We start from the raw sequence: 24,845 nt of genomic DNA, 5'->3' as shown, positions 1-24,845 counted from the left end.
AGGAAGAAATAGAAAATATGAACAGACCAATCACAAGCACTGAAATTGAAACTGTGATTAAAAATCTTCCAACAAACAAAAGCCCAGGACCAGATGGCTTCACAGGCAAATTCTATCAAACATTTAGAGAAGAGCTAACACCTATCCTTCTCAAACTCTTCCAAAATATAGCAGAGGGAGGAACACTCCCAAACTCATTCTATGAGGCCACCATCACCCTGATACCAAAACCAGACAAAGATGTCACAAAGAAAGAAAACTACAGGCCACTATCACTGATGAACACATGCAAAAACCCTCAACAAAATACTAGCAAACAGAATCCAACAGCACATTAAAAGGATCACACACCATGATCAAGTCGAGTTTATTCCAGGAATGCAAGGATTCTTCAATATACACAAATCAATCAATGTGATAAACCACATGAACAAATTGAAGGAGAAAAACCATATAATCGTTTCAATAGATGCAGAAAAAGCTTTCAACAAAATTCAACACCCATTAATGATAAAAACCCTGCAGAAAGTAGGCATAGAGGGAACTTACCTCAACATAATAAAGGCCACATATGACAAACCCACAGCCAACATTGTTCTCAATGGTGAAAAACTGAAAGCATTTCCACTAAGATCAGGAACAAGACAAGGACACCCACTCTCACCACTCTTATTAAAAATAGTTTTCGAAGTTTTAGCCATAGCAATCACAGAAGAAAAAGAAATAAAAGGAATCCAAATTGGAAAAGAAGTAAAGCTGTCACTGTTTGCAGATGACATGATACTATACAAAGAGAATCCTAAAGATGCTACTACCAGAAAACTACTAGAGCTAATCAATGAACTTGGTAAAGTAGCAGGATTCAAAATTAATGCATAGAAATCTCTTACATTCCTATACACTAATGATGAAAAATTTGAAAGAGAAATTAAGGAAACACTTCAATGTACCATTGCAAAAAAAAGAATAAAATACCTGGGAATAAAGCTACCTAAGGAGACAAAAGACCTGTATGCTGAACACTGTAAGACACTGATAAAGAAATTAAAGATGATACAAAGAGATGGAGAGATACACCATGTTCTTGGATTGGAAGAATCAACATTGTGAAAATGACTATACTACCCAAAGCGATCTACAGATTCAATGCAATCCCTATCAAACTACCAATAGCATTTTTCACGGAAATAGGAGACAAAAACTGCACAATTTGTAAGGAAGTGTGAAAGACCCCAAATAGCCAAAGCAATCTTGAGAAAGAGAAATGGAGCTGGAAGAATCAGGCTCCCAGATTTCAGACTATACTACAAAGCTACAGTAATCAAGACAGTATGGTACTGGCACAAAAAGAGAAATATAGATCAATGCAACAGGATAGAAAGCCCAGAAATAAATCCACGCACCTGTGTTCACCTTATTTTTGATAAAGGAGGCAAAAATATACAATGGAGAAAAGACAGCCTCTTCAATAAGTGGTGCTGGGAAAACTGGACAGCTACATGTAAAAGAATGAAATTAGAACACTCCCTAACACCACACATAAAAATAAGCTCAAAATGGATTAGAGACCTAAATGTAAGGCCAGACACTATAAAACTCTTAGAGGAAAACACAGGCAGAACACTCTGACATAAATCACAGCAAGATCCTTTTTGACCCACCTCCTAGAGAAATGGAAATAGAAACAAAAATAAATAAATGGAACCTAATGAAACTTAAAGGCTTTTGCACAGCAAAGGAAACCATAAATAAGATGAAAAGACAAACCTCAGAATGGAAGAAAATATTTGTAAATGAAGCAAGTCTCAAAGGATTAATCACCAAAATTTATAAGCAGCTTATGCAGCTCAATATCAAAAAAAATAAACAATCCAATCTAAAAATGGGTAGAAGACCTTAATAGACATTTCCCCAAAGAAGACATACAGATGGCCAACAAACACATGAAAGGATGCTCAACATCACTAATTATTACAAAAATGCAAATCAAAAGTACAATGAGGTATCACCTAACACCAGTGAGAATGGCCATCATCAAAAAATCTACAAAGAATAAATTCTGGAGAGAGTGTGGAGAAAAAGGAAAACTCTTGCACTGTTGGTAGGATATAAATTGATACAGCCACTATTGAGAACAGTATGGAGGTTCCTTAAAAAACTAAAAATAGAACTACCATATGTCCCGGCAATCCACTACTGGGCATATACCCTGAGAAAACCACAATTCGAAAAGAGTCATGTACCACAATGTTCATTGCAGCTCTATGTACAATAGCGAGGGCATGGAAGCAACCTAAGTGTTCACCAACAGATGAACGGATAAAGAAGATGTGGCATATATATACAATGGAATATTACTCAGCAATAAAAAGAAATGAAATTGAGTTATTTGTAGTGAGTTGGATTAACCTAAAGTCTGTCATACAGAGGGAAGGAAGTCAGAAAGCGAAAAACAAATACCGTATGCTAACATATATATGGAATCTAAAAACAAAAAAGAAAAAGAATGGTTCTAAAGAACCTAGGGGCAGGACAGGAATAAAGATTCAGATGTAGAGAATGGACTTGAGGACACGGGGAGGGAGAAGGGTAAGCTGGGATGAAGTGAGAGAGTGGCATGGACTTATACATACTACAAATGTAAAATAGATAGCTAGTGGGAAGCAGCCGCATAGCACAGGGAGATCAGCTCAGTGCTTTGTGACCATCTAGAGGGGTGGGATTGGGAGGGTGGGAGGGAGATGCAAGACTGAGGAGATATGGGGATATATGGATATGTATAGCTGATTCACTTTGTTATAAAGCGGAAACTAACACACCGTTGTAAAGCAATTATACTCCAATAAAGATCTTTAAAAAGAAAAAGAAAGTATACATGCACCACAATGTTCATTGTAGCACTATTTACTGTAGCTAAGACGTGGAAACAACCTAAATGTCCACTGACAGAGGAATGGATAAAGAAGATATGGCACATATATACAATGGAATATGACTCAGCCATAAAAGGAATAAAATAATGCCATTTGCAGCAACATGGATGCAACTAGAGATTATTATACTAAGTGAAGTAAATCAGAAAAAGAAAGACAAATATCATATGATATCACTTACATGTGAAATCTAAACTATGACACAAATGAACTTATCTACAAAACGAAAACAGACTCACAGACATAGAGAACAGACTTTTGGTTGCCAAGGAGGAGGGGGTTGTGGGATAGACGGTTTGGAAGTTTGGGATTAGCAGATCCAAACTATTATATATAGAATGGATAAACGAGGTCCTACTGTAAAGCACAGGGAACTATATTCAATATCCTGTTTTCAACCATAATGGAAAAGGATATGAAAAAGAACGTATATATATATGTATAACTGAATCACTTTGTGTACAGTAGAAATTAACACAACATTGTAAATCAACTATACTTCAATAAAATAAATTTTTAAAAAATAAAGTCCATTTAAAAGGAGAAAAAAAACAGGTATGTTAACATACCTGGGAAAAGTTACATTATGATAATACAAAACAGAAAGAACAATATAATGAAATGTCATCAACATCCCTTTTGAATCTAAGAAAACTTCTGAATGGATGAGCGGGGATATTAAACAAGATTTAAATAACGACGCTAAGTGATATTTTACGATCCTAGACAAGACAATTTGAAGTATCAACACTCCTTTTCAAAAGGGTTACTACATCTTTAAAATAATGAGTCATGGGGATTAACTTTAATTCACATGTTAATCAAATTATTTCTAAAATGGAATGTTGATATGTATTTGATACATTTTAAGACATGTACATTTTGATTTGGAGTTTTAATGAAGCCCAGAAAAATTAGGTAGAAAAACAGCCCTTTCTTTGGTTCATATTGTAGCACAAATTATTATAAAAATATTATTTAGTTTACAGATCTTCATGAAAGCAACTGCCTAAACTTTGCATTAAAACTGCTAATGTTAAAATCCACAGGACCTTTCTAAAAGTAGATTGATACCTCACATTAGACAATAAAGATATTTTTGCTAATAGAAATTATATTCTAAACCAAATATACAGTAAAATTGAATCCTACTGGTCAAAGCATGGTTAGTTATATCTAACATTGAATTTATAACTATGGCTTCAATGGTGAATTTTATAGACTAACGATAAAAAATAGTTAAAGGTTTGTCATTTGGGGACTAACAGGCTTTTATTCAGAGACTTTATATTTATCACACAGACAGACTCTACTCTGCATCTGAAAGCAGTTGATTTCTTTCTGTTTTCTACTATTCCCTACATGAATTCTGAGAGACACATTACAAACAAACCCTGCACTCACCATGGCCTCTGCAGAGTTACATCTCTGGTGTGTTCTGCAAATTAATCTAAAATGTGATTTACAATAATTCCTTTTCCAAATTAAGACAAGGAACAGCCTGGAGGAGGAAACTACCAACATTAGGAAGGTAACATTTTAGACCTCTGGTGGGAAAGAGACCTGTGTAATTTTACTTGATTAAAACCACAGAGCTGTTTAACTTGGTTCCTACATTAGGAAAGCCAGTAAAATAAGCCAAGACCTTAAATGCTTATATTACAGAGTTTGCACTGTCTCTTTTTTTCAGGGACAAATTTAACCCAGCTGTCTTTCCATGTAGCAAGGCCCTGATCCCTAAAAGTAGCAGAAGAATGGCTGGAAAATGTGGGTGACACAATCATCATCTTGCAAGAAATGCAGAAAGCTGCAATTCTACAGACTCATCTATTTTGTTTTCATCTCATTTACATGGAAAAATACCTTTAAGTTTTCATACTATCATGCTGCAAATGAACATTAACTTCTTGGTGAGCTTATTTATGCATTTACTTGTCACACTACAATAATTTTCTTTTAATGTGATCTCAACACATATCATAAAAGTGTGGCTCTCATCTACTTGAATTTCTAGAAGCCAGAATAAAAAAATTAGACCATAGGAAGGGATGGTATAGCCTTGATTATGGATTCAATTGACTGATTTTTATCCAACAGTGAATATCTGATCATTAGAAAATAAGTTAATAATTTCAGAAATGTATAACATAAAAAAATAACTCTGAGAAGAATCTTAGAAAGTATCTGTTCAATGCACTTATTTTTTAGTTGAGGAGTATAAGCTCAGAGGGGATAAATGACTTCCTGAAAGTCATAAGCTAGTTATAGACAGAGCCAGGTCTCCTAATTCACGGCTCAACACACTTTGATTTCAACAATAGTACAACCAGACAATCATTTAAGGTCTGCAGAGTAGGAACTTCAAATCTTATACATCTTTTCTACATGTTTACATTCACTCAGTGATATTTATTTCTGCAGCTTTAGGCTATAAATATAATACCAAGCAGATATGTAGAGCCAATGTATAATAGCCTCAAAGCAATCCTGAGGCTCCAACACCATCTGAAGTCATCTAATTCCATCTGCACTTGACTGTGCCCAGCCAGGAGAGCACTGATGAAGAGAAAATTAATTTTTAAACTGCTGGTTTGCTAAAGCGAATCAGGCAGAAATTAGTAAATTCACTAGTAATTAGTAAATTAGTGGGTCTTAGTCTTTACACTAATACTCAATTTTGTTATGCATATTGTTTCTTCATTCAACCAATACTTACTGAGCATCTCCTATGATCTAAACATAGCACAGACAATGGTGAGCAAGACAGGACTTCCCTGGTGGCCCAGTGGCTGAGACTCTGTGCTCCCAATGCAGAGGGCCTGGGTTCCATCCCTGGTCAGGGAAATAGACCCATAGTTGCATACTGCAACTAAAGATCCTGCATGCTGCAATGAAGATCCCGCATGCCACAACTAAGACCCAGCACAGCCAAGTAAATAAATAAATATAAGAGTGAGCAAGACAGGCCATGTCCCTGCCCTCATGGAATTTACAATCAAGTAGCAGAAGCAAAAAATTAACCGATAAACAAATGACAAAATAATTTGAGCCCACCATAAGTGCTATTAAAGAAGTTGAACTGGGTGATCATGGTGGTAAAATTCTATTTTTGGAAAGGTGGCCTTTTTGAACAGGTAACATACGATCTATGATCTGTGTGATGAGAAAGAGGCAGCCACGTGAGAAGCAGGAGGAACAGTATTCCAAGCAAAGGGAAAGGCTAAGCAAGAGGCTCTGATGTGGGAATGCGTTTGGCATTTGGTTGTACTACAGTAGGCAAGGAGGAGCAAGGTAGTGAAGACATAGGCTGGGTAAGGGATTTGAAATAGTTTTTCCCAAAAATAATGTAAACATGAACCCTTTTTTAGAAATGAGTCTGAACACTACACAATTTTATTATCTTATTATACACAGATCAAACTTCTGCATTAGGAAAGCCATAGTGATTCTAAATCATGTGTAATTTACTTATTTTTAAATGCATGTAGAAAACAAGTCTCAGGTAAGTGCTTAAATATGATTTTGTTTACAAGGAAAAAAAAATAGTACAGCATTTTGACCACCTGGAATTCAGAACTGCATTCCGTTTAAACATGAATGGGTCTATGGATACATTATCATCTGGTTTACCTTGTCCAGCAGGTAAAATCTCCAAAGGACTAAGGCTGAAATCACTCATTACTACTGAATTAGTCAAATGACAAAATGTTCTTTAAATTATGTGATGCATTTTTTTGGTATTAGTGCAAACTATTTTCGTAGCACGAGTGTCATATTTGTCATATGTATAAAATACATAGAATGGTTAATAATTTCCTATAATTATTAATATATAAATATAAATATATATAATGAACAATAAGTTACTGGAAGATTAGGCAGGTCTGTAAGGTAAAATATCTATGTATATAAATATAAAGATCCTGGGCCACCTGAAATTGAAGGATGTGGATCAAGCATCTGAATTCCAGTTTTGTGAGCAGCTACCGTCATATAATCAAGCCTGTGAGAATTTCTAACCCTTTCTGAATCTCATGTCTCTCTCAAAAGTATAGGTTACTATACGTTACTAGGTTTGAGAGACAATGAAACAAGAATTTCTAAGTGTCTGGCACACAGAATAAACTCAATAAATTTTAGTGCTTCTCCCTCCCCCCATATATTTCCTCTAATAAAAACAGTAACATTTATGATACAGGAATTATGCTCATACAGATTTCATTTGTACCTTTGAATCAAAATTTTATGATATTTTTCACATAAGAGATGTAGGTAGGACAAAGGAACTGCTACTAAAGCTCTTTACACATCAAACTCTGAATTAAGACCTAGTGTTTCTAATTGTTCTGCTGCCTGGAACTGTCCCATTTTGACTGTCTAGCTCCTCCATCTCAGACTGTGTTTCCTTCATCTCAGACACAAACACGTGCCCGACCGCAGTAAATCACAGTTAATCGCATGTCTTAAATTAAAAGACAAAAATGATGCACAATTGGGAGAAATTGTCAGTTGGTGAATGAGTCTCCCTCATTACACTTCGTGCACAGGATGCATGCCAAGTCTGTGTTCCAGGCAAGAAGATTCAGTCTATGACACTGAGGTACAACCCTTTATGCAGAGCAGTCTGGTCCAAAGAATCAAATGCTTTAAAACACACAACGCTGTAATTGCAGCATATATGGAACATTCAATACAGGACTGTGCATAATCATGAACAATTAGAAAGAACCAAAATGTTCACTGATGAGGGACTCAATAAAAAGACTAGGTCTTGGCCATTAAAGGAAAAATCTATGTTGTTACAAATGATTTTTTCATATTGAATAACATGAGAAAATGTCCATGAAATATTCTTATGTGAAAACTGCTTACAAAACAATGTTTCTTTTTTTCTTTTCAGGATTATATAATTGATGGAATAAGCAAGAAAAGAGAGAGAGAAGGAGGAGAAAGACACTGGGAAAATATACAACAAAAATGTTAACATTTGTTATCTCTGAGTTGGTCATACTTTCTAAATTTTCTAATTTTCTAAAAAAATCTTTCTAAGTTGTTTAAAATTACACTTGAATTTATCTCTGAATCTATTGCAAAATGTCAGTTTAAAAGATCCATAAGAATCTTTTAAGGTGAACTTACCTATTATAATAAAAACGGCATCATAAAATTAAAAAATAATCCCCCAGTAAGCACTTAGATACAATTCTATTATTTCCTTGGTTATACAGACAAAATAAACTTTGTAAAAATGTATTCTATAAATATACAAGAAAACCATGTTCAGCAAAATTAAATGTTCAATACAATAATTTATTCCAACATATACCTTATATTAACATACTAGAAAAAAATCATTATAAATTCTTACTAATTTAATAGTAATACCAACAAACTATAAAATATGTTCACAGCAAACCCAACAGCCTTGAATTTGGGGAACTGAAAATCTTCTCTCATCCACCCACCTACTCTCCCATTATTTTCTACACTGTAATAGAAAGACTTTACATCTAGCCACCTAGTATTATTCTGATGCTAAAACCTGACAGCAAACAACATACACACACACACAAATAAGATGAGAACAAATAAAGTTTTGCAGTATATCACCAATCATGCTAACTTTTGTTTCATTTCAATTTTAGAAGAAAAGAATATACAAAACCCAAGAGTAGAGTCATTCCAAAGGTACTGAACAGTCTACTAACCTTGAAATAAGAAATAAACATTTCCTGCTCTCTTTTATTTCTCGGGGGGTGGCGTGGGAAAAGATAATCATATTTCGGTAAAAGCCCATATCTCAACCTCAGGCGTCTTTGTGTCCCAAGGGTAATATTTCCATTCCATTCTTAATGGAACAAATTTCTAATCAGAATATGTATTCAAAAATAATTGAGGCAATGCAAAGTCAACACATCATGCTGCCATCAGCATTCCTAGTGCTGGGAATTGACTTGGCACACTCTGGTGTGACAGAGAGTCAGGGCAGTGCAGACACATCAGACATGATGAAGTGAGGGGAGCCAGCAAGGACAACACAACAGTTCTGCTCCTCTTTGGGTGCTTAAGTCAGTGTTGGATGAAAGCTTCTAAGCTGTAAGAGGCCAACCTTAAAACCTTTAAGGAAGGGATGACTTTTAATGGATCCAGGCCAGGACCTCAACTTTTAAATCAGCATCAGTGTCTACTTTTATAAAGTTATTGAGAATTTTTGAAAAACAGTCACTTTCAGAAAGGTTAACACTGCCCCTAGATTTTTAAATTATTAAAAATCTCAGGACAACATACACTACTGAATATATTTTGTGATGCTCTGAAACAGTCCCAAGGTTTAAATCCAGGTTTCTTCAAGTTTGACAATATATTGGTAGTTGCTGAAGCCGGGTGATGGGTAATGGGGCTCCTTATCGTATCCTTCTACTTTTGAATGTGCTTGACATTTTCATAATAGAAAATGGAAAAAATAGATCTCTTTCAATGTATTTTATATTCAAAATTTTACTGACTTTTCCTTTGGAAATATATGAGATCTGATTTGTGCTTATGATTATTTAATGCTTTAACAAGCAATGTGGATTTTTTAAAAATCTACCAAGCATGATGTTGATCATAAAAAAAATTTTTTTTTCACTCCTGAAAAAATGTTACCAGGATCTGGAATGATAGAAGAAGTGCACCTAAACAAATGCAGTGCCACCATCTGCCTGGCATTCTCACAGTGTGACAAAATAGACTGGTAATTAACTGCTTTCCTACCGAAATCTGCCAGCTTTAACTCCCCCGTGTCACTGATCAGAAGGTTCTGTGGTTTCAGGTCTCTGTGCAAAATATAACGCTGGTGGATGTAAGACAGCCCTCGCAGCAACTGAAATAAAAACAACTGAAAAAATAGGGAGACAAAAGTTAAAATCTGAACACAGACAAATGCCAGTTTCTACATACAGTCTGCCAAGTACTTGTGTTTAGTGAAAATGGGTACCCATCACTAAATTTCCTACCGAACTATTTAACCAGAATTTGCATAAGGGTATGGAAATTCCTAATTCATTAAGAAGTAAATCTGAAAATTTCTAACAACCTATTATGTCAACCCAGAGTGATACCTCCTCAGCCAGAAAGATCTATAATCCAATCTGTGTTCTATAAATTAAGCACAATGTAAAGAATCATTTTTTAGATAATATTTTATTTCTTCAGGTCTAAATTGATGCTTGACACAGAGAAAAACATCTATCCAGAATATTATAAAAAGCAGAATTTTTTACTAAGTTTATGTAAATGTGCATGTATTCAATTCCATAGAAATGACATAAACATGGTACCCAAGGATTCACCCATTAACATGCTTTAAGGAATGGAAAGATAAGATGATTTCAAGTAATTAAAACAAAAACAGTCACATGATCCAATTATTACTGGATTGTAATTATATTTCTTTTGCATATATGGCCATAGAGATTAGGCTGTTGCCTAAAGACAGACAGGTACCTTCACTAATTACAGAACAGACCCATCCTAAAGGGAAAGGAAACACAGAAAACAGAGAAATCAAGAATTCAAGAGCAATGGTTTTATAAGAAATAATTTTAAGAAGTGATTGATGGCCTTCCCTGTTTAGTTTCATATTGGATCCTATCAAATGTTCCCAATTTTGGTAACAAAAAATGTGATTCACTAGGCTTTCCAATATTTATAAAAATGTTTATAAAATAGAGACTATCTTTAAACAATTTACTTGCCAAAATAATCCTGACATAGTTTTCAAAAATCTCCTAAAACAAAAATAAAAACAAAGGTTTTAAGTGCCATCAATACCGGAGTCTATGTAATCAGCTGGTGACAAAATGCAGTTTCACGGAAATTTTAAATGAATTAGATGCCAAGTGTGGGCAGTATAAGGATTCCAGGATCTTCAAATGGAAAAGACTGGCAACTCCTTGAGGGCCCTGGAAGCTAGCATTTCTGGAATATTTTCCAACTAACTAGGGGCTCTGAAAGCCAAGTAAATTTTTTAGAGAGTGGATACCTTGAAATAACAGTAGATGAATTCATTTCAAAATCTCTGTATGTGATAATATGCTGTGGAGCAGTGAAGGCCTAGGATCATTATTTCCAGAATCTAAGTACCAGAAACTAAAAACCTGTTTTGTGTTAGCCTGGATTAAATTACTGGCTCAAGAACCTTGGGAAGCAAATGTCTCCTGGACTCCTCTTTTCAATCCTTCCTGTGTAGCAGATGGAAAGACTTAACACCATCACCAGCAGCTTCCAGCCTCGTTCCTCACTTCTAATACCCCCTGCATCCTGAAGCCGAAAGCTTAAAATTTCTAAGAAAATCCATATCCCTTCAGTTTAGAAAGGAGAAAGGATGAGCAAATAAAGCTGCTTTGTGTTTTCAAAATCTTTTCATCAATCAATCAATCACAAAGGCAGACCATATAACAAACTTAATTTCAAAAATGAACTGATTTTGAAAAGAAAGTTTGCATTCTGCAAGGTGCTAGCAGAGACTTACCAGACTGCGATTATCTATTTAGCCACAGCAACACATTTTAGTTGAACAAGCAATGACACGAAGTGCCAGCTGCCGTTCTATGCATCATAGAATACGAACTCATTTGATCTCTGTAATAATTTTAGTGGTGAAGGTACCACTATTAAATCTGTATTAGTGATGAGAAAACCGGGATCAGTTTAAGTGGCAGAGCCAGGACTCAAACCCAAGAAGTTTGACTCCAAACTCCATGCCCTTAACCACTCTACTATAGGAATCTTGGCCAGAACACAAGTAGGGAGTGTTGATATAGAAGCTGCTTCCTCCAACTAACAGGATAAAGTCTGGGCATCTAACAGCATGGCCTTCGAGGCTCCTGAGCTGAGCCCTGATTCCAGCTGGGTGCCCAGGCATCATCACTCTACATTCCCTGACTCCAAGCAGTCTCACGCACACCCATACGCAGAGCATACTGCTCTTCAGCCCTTTACCTTTGTTCTTACCTCTTCTCGGACAGAAAAGCGCTGTCTCACCTTTGCCTGATAATCTCCGTGTATTTCTTAGGTCTCTCCTCAAAAACCACTCCTCCCTGGAGGCTTTCCTGACCCCAGGCCTTCCCTCTCCCTACAGGTCTGTGTGAGGGGTTCCTCCTCTGTGCTCCTGGGGCAGCTGCTACATCTGTCTACTGCAGTTATGGTACTACCCTATCTCCCTCAGACTGTGTGCCTTAACTACCTTCCTAACCTTGGTCCACAGCTGACACTCATATACCAGTAATATGATGACTGAACAGAATTTAGGCACAGCTGGATGAAGCAGATACAGAAATAACAGATGCCTGGAATGGAAGTCTCTAGAAGCTAAGGGTAGAAGTGGGTAGATCAAGCAGTCCCAAAGGGCTCTTCTTTTAATACCTTTACCAATTAGTGAAAATATATAATCCTCATGCTAATCCAGAAGCTATTCAAATAGGGTAGCGTATTAAAGAGGATTAAGAAAATCAGTGATAAGAAAGGATGCAACCACACACTCCAACTACAGTTGTATACATGACAAACTAAGCCCCAAACAAGACAAGCAGAACCCCAAACATTAAGTTGGGGCCCCAAACAAATTTTTAAATCTTTGATCAATGCACAAAGTCAGAACAAATCCCCACAGAATAAATTCATTCAGGATTTACTAAGTGCCAACCATGTGCCAGGTGCTGTCATGTAAGAGGGATGCAAAGATGAACAGGATATAAGATGTAGTCCCTGGACTCAAGGAACTCACAGCCCACTGGGTATGACAGACACATAAACAGATAACTACCACCTAAAGAGGTCTGCACTGTGACAGCAACGTGAACTGAGTGTACTGAAGGCACAGAGGAGGGAGGAAACTTGTCACTCTGAAAACAAAATTCATTACACATAAAATTTTAATAGGAAAACAAGCATTCACTGGATGCACAAGATGAAGTGATGTGTTATATGACAAACCTCTTGCTGTTCTGAGGGAAAAAACTGAGGAGACCAAGCAAGCAGATCACTAAGAAGACAAATTAAGAAGAAAATTTTAAATAAATGAAAAGAAGACAGTATATGAAACAGTAAAATTATCAATGCACCATCATAATAGTAATGGTGGCAAGGGGACAACAGTTCACTTCACTGAAACCATTAGTAAACTTGGTGTTTTAGAAATAACATTTTAATGTGTTTAACTGAAAATATACTGCTAGCTAGGGGTGGGAAGGCCACAAGGAATTAGCACTGAGTTTAACAGAATGTCCCATGGAATATTCTTTGGGAGTGTTTTGAGAAAGGCAAGTCTTGGGCATTTCTTCCTTTAGGCAAACAGGCAAGTATCTAACTTGCCCATGTAAATTTTTAAGAAAGCCACTTCACTTGGTTGTTGTATAAATCACCACATAACAAGCTATATTTGATCTCTGTGAAAACCAGAGGGTACTGTGAAAACAAGAAGGACCACCAAAGAGGGGGGCCACATGCAGAGAAAGAGTAAAAATCAGCTTTGCTACTCGCTAATAAAACTTGGTGAACATCAATGCAATCTCAGGTACTGAGAAAAAAGGAAGGGAGAGTAATACTAATTGAAGGCTTACACTCATTTAAAGGCTGTTTTAAGTAATTTTACATATATTTTATAATCCTGTATTTTTCCTTTCCTTTTAAACAAATGAGAAAACTAAAATTCTAAAAGCATGAGAAACTTAAAGTCATCACACAGCACTTGTGAACTTTCCACTACACTTCATTATCTTAAATGAGGCTGATGCTTACTAAACGCATGGATGAATACAGTTATACAACCAATATAATCAAAGTGCTCTGATTAAGTGAACCCAAGTCTGTAAGCCTCAATTAGCATATTATGTAATGAGCATATGATTCCTGAATGTCTATTTTTGCTACTTAAAATCCTCTTAGAAATAAATAACATGGCAGAAGACAGCTTTATGTCCCGAAGCTGATAAACTAACATATTTTCATTTCTATCTTCTTATTTTTCTACTGTAGTAGCCATAAGGTCTTCCTAAGAATACCTTATCCCCTCAGGATATTCTATTCGACTTTATAAAAGGAGATATCTTCAAATCCTACAGTATGATCACTGAAGAGTCATACTCTAATTCGAATATGTTCACTTTTTGCAATAAGAATCCCCATGGGAAAATGCCTTAAATAGCAACGATACGATGAACAGGGACACTTTTACCAGCAGCAAATCTATCTATAGCCACGTTGTCTTGCCATCCCCCGCAGAAAGCAGCTCATATTCTCAGGGCCATGGCATATACTTCTTGGGAATATCCTTTAATACTCCTTCTATTCCCTTCTGAAACTCTTTAGACTTTAAGTAGGTAAAGAATATGAAGATAAGGCTTTTTATCAAAACATTTAGAGCAAGTTGGTAAAAAACACACACACACATCATTGGACTTAATATATTTGTTACTCAAAAGAATTATTGCCACTTGCAGTGAGCAACAAATTTTGTACTCCTCCACCCCCGTCAAAGTCTAAAGATGTATGATCAGATGCTCTTTGTCTCAATGCTTACAGTCATGAGATTCCATGAATGGTCTGAAATCCAGGCATTATTTAATAAATGTGGTTCCATTTAATATGAGACTAAGCACAGTGAACATCTTGCAGATTTTCCAGGCTTGGGTCAACTATCTTCAAGGTATGTCCAACGGTCTCTTCGGGCTTATTAGAGTGATTAGCAATGCACCCTATGCCTTATGGCACAGCAGCAATTCTTACAAAGAGAGTTAGTTAAGCTACTTTTCTGTCACCTGGGGACCAAGTTTAAATCTTTGTATCTTAGGTTTTTCATCTTAAAAATGACTGATTGTCTCAGATGCCCTTAATATTCATTCATGCTGTAAAACTGTATCCTTTCATTTTATGAATAACAGAAATAGAAGGGACTCTACAAATTGAGCAGCTGTAATAACTGCCATTTACTAAATACTTACTGGTAAATTAATCCTTCCAACACTTCTGCTAGGCAGATACTATTATCTTTATTTCACAGATAGAGAAATAAAGGCTCAGAGAAACTAAATGAATTGGGAAAAGGGACCCACAGCAAGTGTAGTAGAGGTAGTAGAGATAGTTCCCATTTTTGTCTTGCTCTGACACCCACAATTTAAAATACTGCTACCCAAAAACTATGTCTACTACTTGATTAAAGTAGTTACACACTGTGTGAATCCAAGGCTAGAAAATGTGACATTGGCAAATAAACCAAAGTTGTACATGGCTAATACATGCTTCAAATGATAGGCTCCATGTTTAGCACCATATCATTTAAAACTCCACAGGATGCACAAACATTAAATTACTCACGCATCAAACTTTCTAGAAATGAAAAATAATTAGAAAATTTGAGTCCTCAAAATATCTAGTGAATGTAAAAATACATTAAAATATGCATCAGATAATGATTTTACTGCAATACTAGGTCTTCTTCAACTTTCAAAAGAATGATTCATTCCATTTAGTTGAGTTTCAAATTTGCAAATACCTAATGCAAATATCAAATCATAATTTGTAATACAATGTACATAATACATTCCCAAATAGTTTATATTTTACAAAACATCATTGCAATTTTATGTGTTGAATTTTTTAAAAAGAATACTAAGAAGCTTATATGGAGATATAAGGGAGACAGAAATAAAAGCCCAGATAGTAAAATATTATGGTATAATTTATTTGTCACTTTGGACACACTTGACAGTATTAACTGTGCTACTAGGATAGTGTAAGACACAAACATTCATGCCAGGGCATCAGGTCATAGATGTGTCCTTTTTTGCCCTGTACTACAGACAGATCTGGGTCTTAGAAAATCTGAGTCGTAAGGACAGTTTGTCTTGCCACGTTTTGCCCTTTTTGAGTTCTTTCATTTAACTTTCTGCTTCTTCGTTCTACTGCCTCGTAAGTCTTAGATATGGAACATGTTTCATCATTTCTAAATAATGTAACAAAGATTTAATTTTCAATCTCTACGTTATTTATACATTAATATTCTATTCTTAAAGATGATAACTTTCTGGAAGGGAATCACTCAAAAAATAAGAGTTTCAAATACTTGGGCAAACTCTTGGGAAAAAGCTCTTGCACACTTTCTGTGATTCTTAAATTGGCCTCCCATTCCGCCCTCTCCTCCTGCCTCAATACAATGGTGGATATCAACAAGGTGTTGCTCTAGGCACCGAGATGCCCACAGTGAGCAAGTTGACTGGAGCCATGGGAACCAGAACTGGGATACTTACAAGGAGTCAAATGGGGATTGTAAAACAGATCTGTGTTTTGCCATGTTCCTTGAAAGAAGCACATTAGCTTCTTTAGTATGTTAATATATTATAATAATATGTAATATTATATAATAATATACAATATATTATAATACTTAGTATACTAATACTAAGTAGATTTCCAAGTTATTAGAGTTTGTATGTATGATGAAGAAAATGGGGAGGGCTGAGGATGAGAAACTTCCATTTAATAAACTTGGTCAGCAGCCTAAAATTAGTATTAGAAATATTCCTTAGCTGAGTAGAAACAAGATGATCAAATTTAAGCTACTGGCTTTAATAGTTGCCCAACATAATTTTCCAAGAGAAAAACTGAAACACTTATTCCAAGGAATTCTAATAATATAATAATATTAAGTATACAATTGACCTTACTGATAGGCACTTTTTGGAACCAAAAAGAAATAGCATGAAATACAAATATTTGCTCAACTTCATTTGTGAATGTATGCAACACTCCCCCAACTACAGGCCATTCTTTTTACACACAATGAAAAGGAATAAATAGAATTTAAAATGGTTTTACTGCCTAAAGTAACACCTTAAACACTATCAACATGAACTGTCTTAATATCAGTTGATAAGGCCAATGCAACTTTTTTTAAAATTGAGAGAGACAGATGCAGACTGAAAAACTGACAAAGGTGATGAATCTTGAGTGTAAGAGTCTTAGAGAAAGATCACTTCTGCAAGCTACACAATAGAGAAAAATATGTTTCATATGGAATGCAGTAAAGACTCTGAGTTTGACAGGTATGATCAATAAACCTCTCCCTCTCTCTGCATCTTCTTAGAGAGGTCTCAAGTAACAGGGATTTATATATTAATGAGAAAATATCTATGAAATGTACTGGCTACTCACATGAAGGCTGAACTTGTCTAGGACTTTCAGAAAAATCCCTGGAAGTGTGTACATATTCTGTTACTCAGCTAATTTCCCCCCTGGGTCCTCATGTTTGTCTTGGAAAACATACAAACAAAGGGGTCGAGAGCAAGATGCATCTTAAACGGGAGAGAGGCAAGGTGAATGGCTTGAAGCTTGAAACCCAGGAGGGTATCCACTGGACACCACCGCCCCTGCCCCACCAAGCTGGGTAATTCCATCTAACAAATAAAATATCACAGGGCATACTTCTAACAACTATCTGTATTTCATCGATCTTTGGGGTGATTTCTTTTCAATCTGGGTTTTAAAGCACCGCTAGGAAACAGTGGGCTGTTCAGTTAGCTGCCTTGATTCCTTTGTCTGATTCAAATCATTAACAAGCACATCAGCAGATGATGCCAAGCATATAAAAGACATGTTCTAAACAACGGAACGCACGCCCCACATCTTAACCAGAAATTCACTACTCAGACCCTCTCTGAACATCCAACACAATATGAATTGACACATGAATTTCACTTTCTTTTATTGTTAATCCTTCACTGTCTAGATATGGAAAATCATTTTGTTATAACAAAAATAGGATGAAAAGGCTCAAAAGAAAACTGGACAGGTGCTGAGACTAGGTGTCAAATTTTTAAAACACTCTTGAATGGCTCCATGAAATAACCGTATTTCCCAAAATACAGAATAATGAAAGGCTCTATAATATTCACTGTAATGCATAGTAGGAAATCATTACCAGCTAAATGAGAGTTCTAACACAAAATATGGAGAAAATCAGGTGTTATCTGACTTTCTATCTCAACATTAGAAAGTCTCATTCAGGAATCAATTCTCAGTGCCATCTGTATGAGACAGTCTTAATTTGGCATAACATTATTCTGACTGTTATACACCTGCTTGTTCTTGGAAAAATAGCAATTTTTCAACCATAATAATCCTCATATCTTTTTAATTAATATAGCTATTGAGATAAAAAATAAAACTCAGCTTTATGTCCAAAGAATTTCAGATACTTCAGAGAACAAGGCAGATAATTCCGAATTACTTTGGTTATTTTGGATTACACTTCTTTTAAAAAAAAGGCAAATGTTTTTACAAAATAATCTTCTAGAAAAGTCATTAAGATGACACGGCAATGAAGGTAATTACATAAAAACACAGGAAGACCCAATGTCATCATGGTAATAAGATTCAAGCACCTATATTTCTGGATATGAGCTGGAGACAGCATCAATTAATCTTTCTTTTCTGTAATGAACCTTAATTTTCAGTCTCTCATGCTTATCACCTTTTAAAGAACACATGAAAAGCTGAATGAAAGAGGGAATTTAGACTGTTATGGTCATTTTTTAAAAAACTGATCAACCTGTAAGTCACTGAGAATTATAAAATGAAGAACTCCAATACAAGTCTGCCTTCAACTCAGCTATGACAGTCAAAATCCAATAAAATTCATAGTGAATGGTTTGTAAAGGGGGGAAAAATGAACTACCTTCTGCCCAAAATTCTAACCAGTTTCCTACATACCAATTTTTATCATGTTCTAACAATTGGTTGTTATACCTTTAATCATCATCAATATTTACAAGGCCAATGTCCTCAGGCTTTCGATTCAGGCTTTAAATTGTCCTCTAAGTAATTAACTGCTAAAATTACCCATTTGTCTAAAACTGATATAATACAGACCATTAGTTAATAGTGAATATTTATTTCAGAAGGCCATACTGAGAACAGACACACTTTGTAGGCAATTAAAGTAGCAAAGTGATTATAGCAATTTAGTTAACACTGACAATTTTTCTTATGAGTTTATTCCAGTGCTTACAAGGAATATACAGCACGAAAGATAAAACTTTAACAGATGTTTTGCTGGGATTTAATACAAAATTACCATAGACTAGCCTATGCTTTACTATGAAATCATGAGTTATGTACTCTTTCAATTGTTCTTTTCTTCCCCCTCATTCTTCAGTGGTGCATCACCTTTGTAACACTTGCAAGTCTACCTGATTCACAGTAAAGAACAATCGCCTCAATTCTCAGTATATATGAAATCTAAACAAAGATATGTACATTTTTATAATCCAAGATGAATGTTTGAAATATTTCCATATACTGTCATGCTGCATAGTGATGAAACCAAAAGTCAAAACTGTCAAATTTAGAAGCAAAAGGACTTGATCGCTATTTTCCTTCTGTTCACCATAATAAATACTCAGTATTTATTACATTCCTATCCTTTAATGATCTATGAACTATTTAACCAAATGCAGAGCTTCAGAGTTATTACAAGAACATGCTCTTTTAAAGATAATTGCTTATCTCACCTGGTTTTCACACCTTACATTTACAGAGAACCATTACAAGGTCTTATTTTAGCTCAACTGTTGTTGGTTTTTTTTTAATCAGCATCTAGCACAGCATTATGAACAGTTGTTAACTTAGTAAATATTATTCTTATGTTCTTCATTTTGCATCCATCGATTTAAGTGACAAGAAGTATCACCACATGAAAAAAATGTTAATCCATCACACAGAAATACCCATGGGACATCTGTCACTATGTCATAGTCAGACTTCTTTGAGAATAATTTCACCTGCAGTGCAGATCCTAAATGCAACCCTGGAGGAGTGCACTGTCTCTAAGCAGACAAAACTGTGAAGAAAAGCAAGTGCATGATTAGCTGAGTGGCCTCCCGTGAAAACCAACATGGTAATGAGGGCTGTTTGCTTTCATGCACTACAATTCAGATGCCAAAACACAGGCATTAACAAGATGCATTCTATTTTTTAACTTCCCATACCCTCAGAGAAGGTATAACTATTATCTTCAACATGAAAATGATGAAAAACCTATGTGAATGAGTACACATAAAGTCAGGTAAACAGGCTAATTACTGTAATTTAATATATGAATCATGCAATGTAAGGAAAAGAACATTGGACAAAGAATCAAAATGCTCTTTGACAAGTTCTTAATCTCAATGATTCTGATCTTTATATAAAATGTGGCAGCTGAAACGGATGACTGCTTTAGGATGCTAATCCTGGAATGAGCCTGGCTATAGCAGAATCACTTAAAGAAGTGTTTTTCTAACTACATCAACATGTAATATTGATTACATACTACATTTTATAATATTACATATTGATCGTAATATTGTACTGTATTATAATCATGTAAATGTTATTTACAGCTGAGCCATTAAGTTTTATATGACTACTTTCTTCCCCTGCACAATAACTGTTTTTCCTGGTGTTAGTAACTATCTAGTTCTTTTGTTGGTTGGTTTGCTTGCCTTTGTTGAATTTTCTTTGTGGTTATCACTAATTCAACACCAAATTCTTCTTCCATCTTATAAATCTGCTCAAACACATTTGGTATTCTATCTAACCCTTTCATCTTCTTAGAAATCTCTCCTGGAGACTTCTGACCTGCGCCAATCAGACTGACTGGTTACCCTTTCAGCTCGATGCACAGCTGTTATCCTGGGATTCTTTTCATCATTGTCTTGAGGATATCCATCTCTCTTTTGTGGTAGCCTCTACTACCTGGTTTCCTTTTCTTTTCTGCTTTGGTTTATTCCCTGAGTTACAGTGCAGTACATCTTCAAGTAGCTTCCTGAGAAAGGATGCAAGGTATGCAAACTTTTCGACTCCTTGAACACCTGAAAATAATTATCCTACTCTCACACTTCATTGATAGTTTGTATAGAATTGTAGATTGGAAACAATTTTACATTGGAATTTTCAAGTTGTTGTCCCACTTCCATCTCCATTCCAGTGCTGCTGTTGAAGTTTAACACCACTGTAATTCTTGATCTGTAGTAGTAAACCTGTTCCCTTTCGGTAGGATCTTTCTTTGAAATCAGTGTTCTGAAAATTTGCAACAATAAATGTTATCATTCATCTATTATCATTAAATGTTCTGGGCATTTAATGGACCCTCTTAATCTTGAAGTTCACATCCTTCACATCTGGAAAAAGTATAGTTTAATGTTTATTGCTTTAATGACTCCCTCCTCTCTATTTTCTCCAGTCATTCAGATGGTTGATCCCCTGGACTGGACTCCAAATTTTCTGATACCTTCTTTCTCATGTTTCAGATTTGTATTTTATCCTCTATTTTCTGGCAAACTTCTCCAACTTTTTCTTCCATCCATTTTGACTGTTGTTTTTAATTTCTGTCATCATATTTTGAATTTCCAAAGCTACTTCATGTCCACTAATTTCTCCTTTTTAAAAATAACATAGCATTGTGTTTTATAGATGTACTATTTTCTTTTACCTCTTGGAGAATATTATTGATAATTTTTTTGAAGTTTTCTTTCTTTCTTTCTCTATGTAATCAATGCAAGCAACTTTGCTTCCTCTGAGTTACTTATTTGTCAATTGGGGTCTTCATTGTAGAATCACCTAGATTCTTTAGGTCTGTTCTCTTGGACTGATAAGATTCTCCACAAAGACACTTACAACTTTCTACCTTGAGGCGTGGGTCTGATACCTGTTTTCTGAAGCACCACAGTCCAGGCCCTGTCTCTCATATATATATATATATATATATATATATATATATATATATATATAAAAGTTTTACAGATGACTCTGCTGTGGAGCCTAGTTTGAAGACCTCTTTGATGATGACCAAAGTTTCTTGCACCCTTAAATATTCCAAGCACTGAGACAATCCAGTACATTTTGGCAAAACCTCAAAAAGCCAAGATGTCAATAGCTATGGGGAAATGGAAACTTATATACCAACACCTATCGTTGCCTTTCAGTTATTCAGAAAGGTATAAAAAGAGGTAAATCACATCATGCACTTTTGGAGGCAAAAATGTAGTAGAGTATCAATCTGTAACCATGTGAAACAATTTCTGAGTGAGAGTAGTTCCTGCTCCATATGACTAATATCTAGACTCAGTGTTGGCATCATATCTAATTTCTGTGACATTATTTATGCTAACTGCACATCTCATTCACCAGTGAGTTTCCACCACACCTTAGGAGGTACGAGCTCCTGCAGTAATAAACCTTGTTTAATGCCCCAGTACAACCTGAACTTGAAATAGGTAGCAAACACTAAGTATTTTAAGTACGAGGAATGATCGTAGGGTGAAAGAAAAGCTTGCAAAACTTGGGTAACAGCTATTGAAACACAATTTCAAGGAGTGCAGCCTAGTAACTGAAAACCAATAACCTAGAAGCTCAATCTTGCCATGACCATTAAGAGATTAAGGAAAAATAAAATGTAACGGATGAAGCAGAATTTACAAAGGCTACAAAAATCACCAGTGATACTGGCAATGCTTTGTGGAATGAGCTCTCTTTCTTTATTTCACCAACAAACTTGCCCATAACTAACGACACACAGTGTTGGTGAAAAGACCAAACAAGGATAATGGAAATCCAGTGATGCCATGGTTTTATGAAAAGGCTCAGGCCAGCTCTTTAATCTTAATCCTGTCACTGAATTTAAAGTCTGGAAATCAAATTTAGCTCAGAGTAGCCTCTGATTTCCACTGAGGCTGGTAGGCCCTGGGCTTCTACTAGCTGGACTCTCTACAGATTCCCCAGGCTAAAGTGGGAAAAGGGGGCGGGGAGGGGGGAAGGAATTCGGAGATTGGGGTTGACACATACACACTGATACTCTGTATAAAATGGGCAACTAATGAGAACATACTGTATAGCACAGGGAACTCTACTTAATGCACTGTGGTGACCTAAATGGGATGGAAATCCCCAAAAAAGGGGATATATATATATATATATATATATATATATATATATGTATAGCTGATTTATTTTGCTGTACAATAGAAACTAACACAACATTGTAAAGCAACTATACTCCAATAAAAATTAATTTAAAAAATAGATAAATAAATAAAAATAAAGTGAGAAACAGGAGTAAGGATGTACTGTACTGTTGATTGTGAACCCAATCAACCCTAAGAAGAGAACATTAAATGTATAAATGAGACAATTTGAGATGTTTTAATGTTAAAAAAAGAATTATGTATTAATTACAATACTAATGTTTAAAGTTAAATTTGAACATGAACAAGATTAAAAAACAAATCTCTTCATCTGTTAAAATTTCTTGCCCAATCTAACCACTAAAAAACTACCTATGTCAATGGATACAGATTTTTAAGAAAAGTGAATAGTCAAACAATTTAAAAGAAATCTAAACGAAACAAAAAATCACAACAACAAAAAAGGAGATATATGAAAAAAATCAACAAATACTGTAAGTACCATATTGACTCTATTACTTATTTTAAAAACAATGTTTTGTCAGATTTCCTACAAGTTCCTACATTTTAAAATTGTACAACATAGATGACCACCATAAAAACCCTCATTATTAATTTCATATTAAAAAGCACCTATAATTCATTAAGGAATAAAACCAATCCAATAGAAAAATGAATATATAAGAACAGGTAACTTGTAATAGCGGAACTACAAGTGGTCAAGAGACATGAAAAGATGCTCAATGTCACTAGCAGTCAAGAAAATGTCAACATAAAACATATTTCATTTTTACTCATCAGAATGGCAAAAATCTAAATGACTGGTTAGTCAATCCTAGGGAATGTAGAGAAAAACAGTCCTTCTGTAATTTACAACCTTGTGGGCAAAGGTTCCAGTTAAATTCATTAAAACTGACATTACGTCTCTAATTAATAAAGAAAACCCATTAACTAGATATTCAAAAGAAATGAGTATAAAGGTTTTATACTAATATCTACTCTAGAATCATTTTTAATAGGAACATTTTGGAAACAACCTCCATGAATAAAGAACAGTTGCAAATTACAGTTTATTCATACTATGGAATAATATGCAGTTATTAGAAAGACTGAACTACATAGTCATGTATTGATTTTAAAGGATATCTATGACATATTCTAAGATGAAAAAAAACTTATACTATATATATATATATATATATTATTTTTATAAAGCAAAAAGAAATAAACACATGTAACACCATACGTGCAAATATCTCTCTCCTAGCAAAGGGAAAAGTACAGAAGAAAAAATATGCCACATTGCAAGAAAAGTGCAGATAATGAATGGGACGAAATGGAGACAAATAATTTTACTTCAAATACATTTATAAGTTTAGCCTTCAGATGAACTTTGGTATCTTCTAACTCCTTAACATATGCCAAGAAAGAATCTCCTGTTTTAAGCTTGAAATTTTTGGACAATTTCCCAAGATGGTTGCTAGGTCAAATCTTAGAAAAACTTAGTTCTTTTTATACACAGTAATCCAATTTCTGGTAAAAGAAATGAAAAAAAGCAGTAGGAAAAACCATTTTTATCTGTTTGTACAAACAAATGAAAAATATGCACCATGAATTCACCATAACACTGTTTTGGATCATAATAATACTTTATCTTGAAACCAATTGGTACTGCAGTATGGAGCTCCAAGCTAGAGCTACTGGAGATTCCCCTCTACTGAAAACAGTGTTATGACAGGATTCCAGTGGATTTTACTCATTACTGGCAAATGTTTCTCCATGAAGAAAAAACAGGATAAGGTCTAAATAATAATACCACAGTGAAAATATTTAATGTCAAAGCATGGCTTCCAATGTCAAAGCATAGCAATGACTATGGTTCGCTTCAATATTACTTCTCTTTACACAATTTTTTTTTTTTTTTTTTTTT

The 24,845-nt window shown here is 35.0% G+C and overlaps 1 protein-coding gene across 4 annotated transcripts in view; it reads right to left on the bottom strand.

Moving 5' to 3' along the window:
• The window catches only part of CDK14 (cyclin dependent kinase 14), a 593,024-nt gene that overhangs the window by 276,819 nt on the left and 291,360 nt on the right, over positions 1–24,845 (bottom strand). For all 4 annotated transcript variants that reach the window (XM_007452057.1, XM_007452058.1, XM_007452056.1 and 1 more), the window contains one exon: positions 9,690–9,813. In XM_007452057.1, the coding sequence (XP_007452119.1) occupies positions 9,690–9,813 (124 nt within the window). The remainder of the gene's footprint in view (positions 1–9,689; positions 9,814–24,845) is intronic.

The sequence above is a fragment of the Lipotes vexillifer genome, unplaced genomic scaffold (assembly GCF_000442215.2).
Source record: "Lipotes vexillifer unplaced genomic scaffold, Lipotes_vexillifer_v1.1 scaffold161, whole genome shotgun sequence".
Lineage (NCBI taxonomy): Eukaryota > Metazoa > Chordata > Mammalia > Artiodactyla > Lipotidae > Lipotes > Lipotes vexillifer.
The sequence above is the reverse complement of the archived record's forward strand: the minus strand, read 5'-3'. Positions and strand labels throughout refer to the sequence as shown.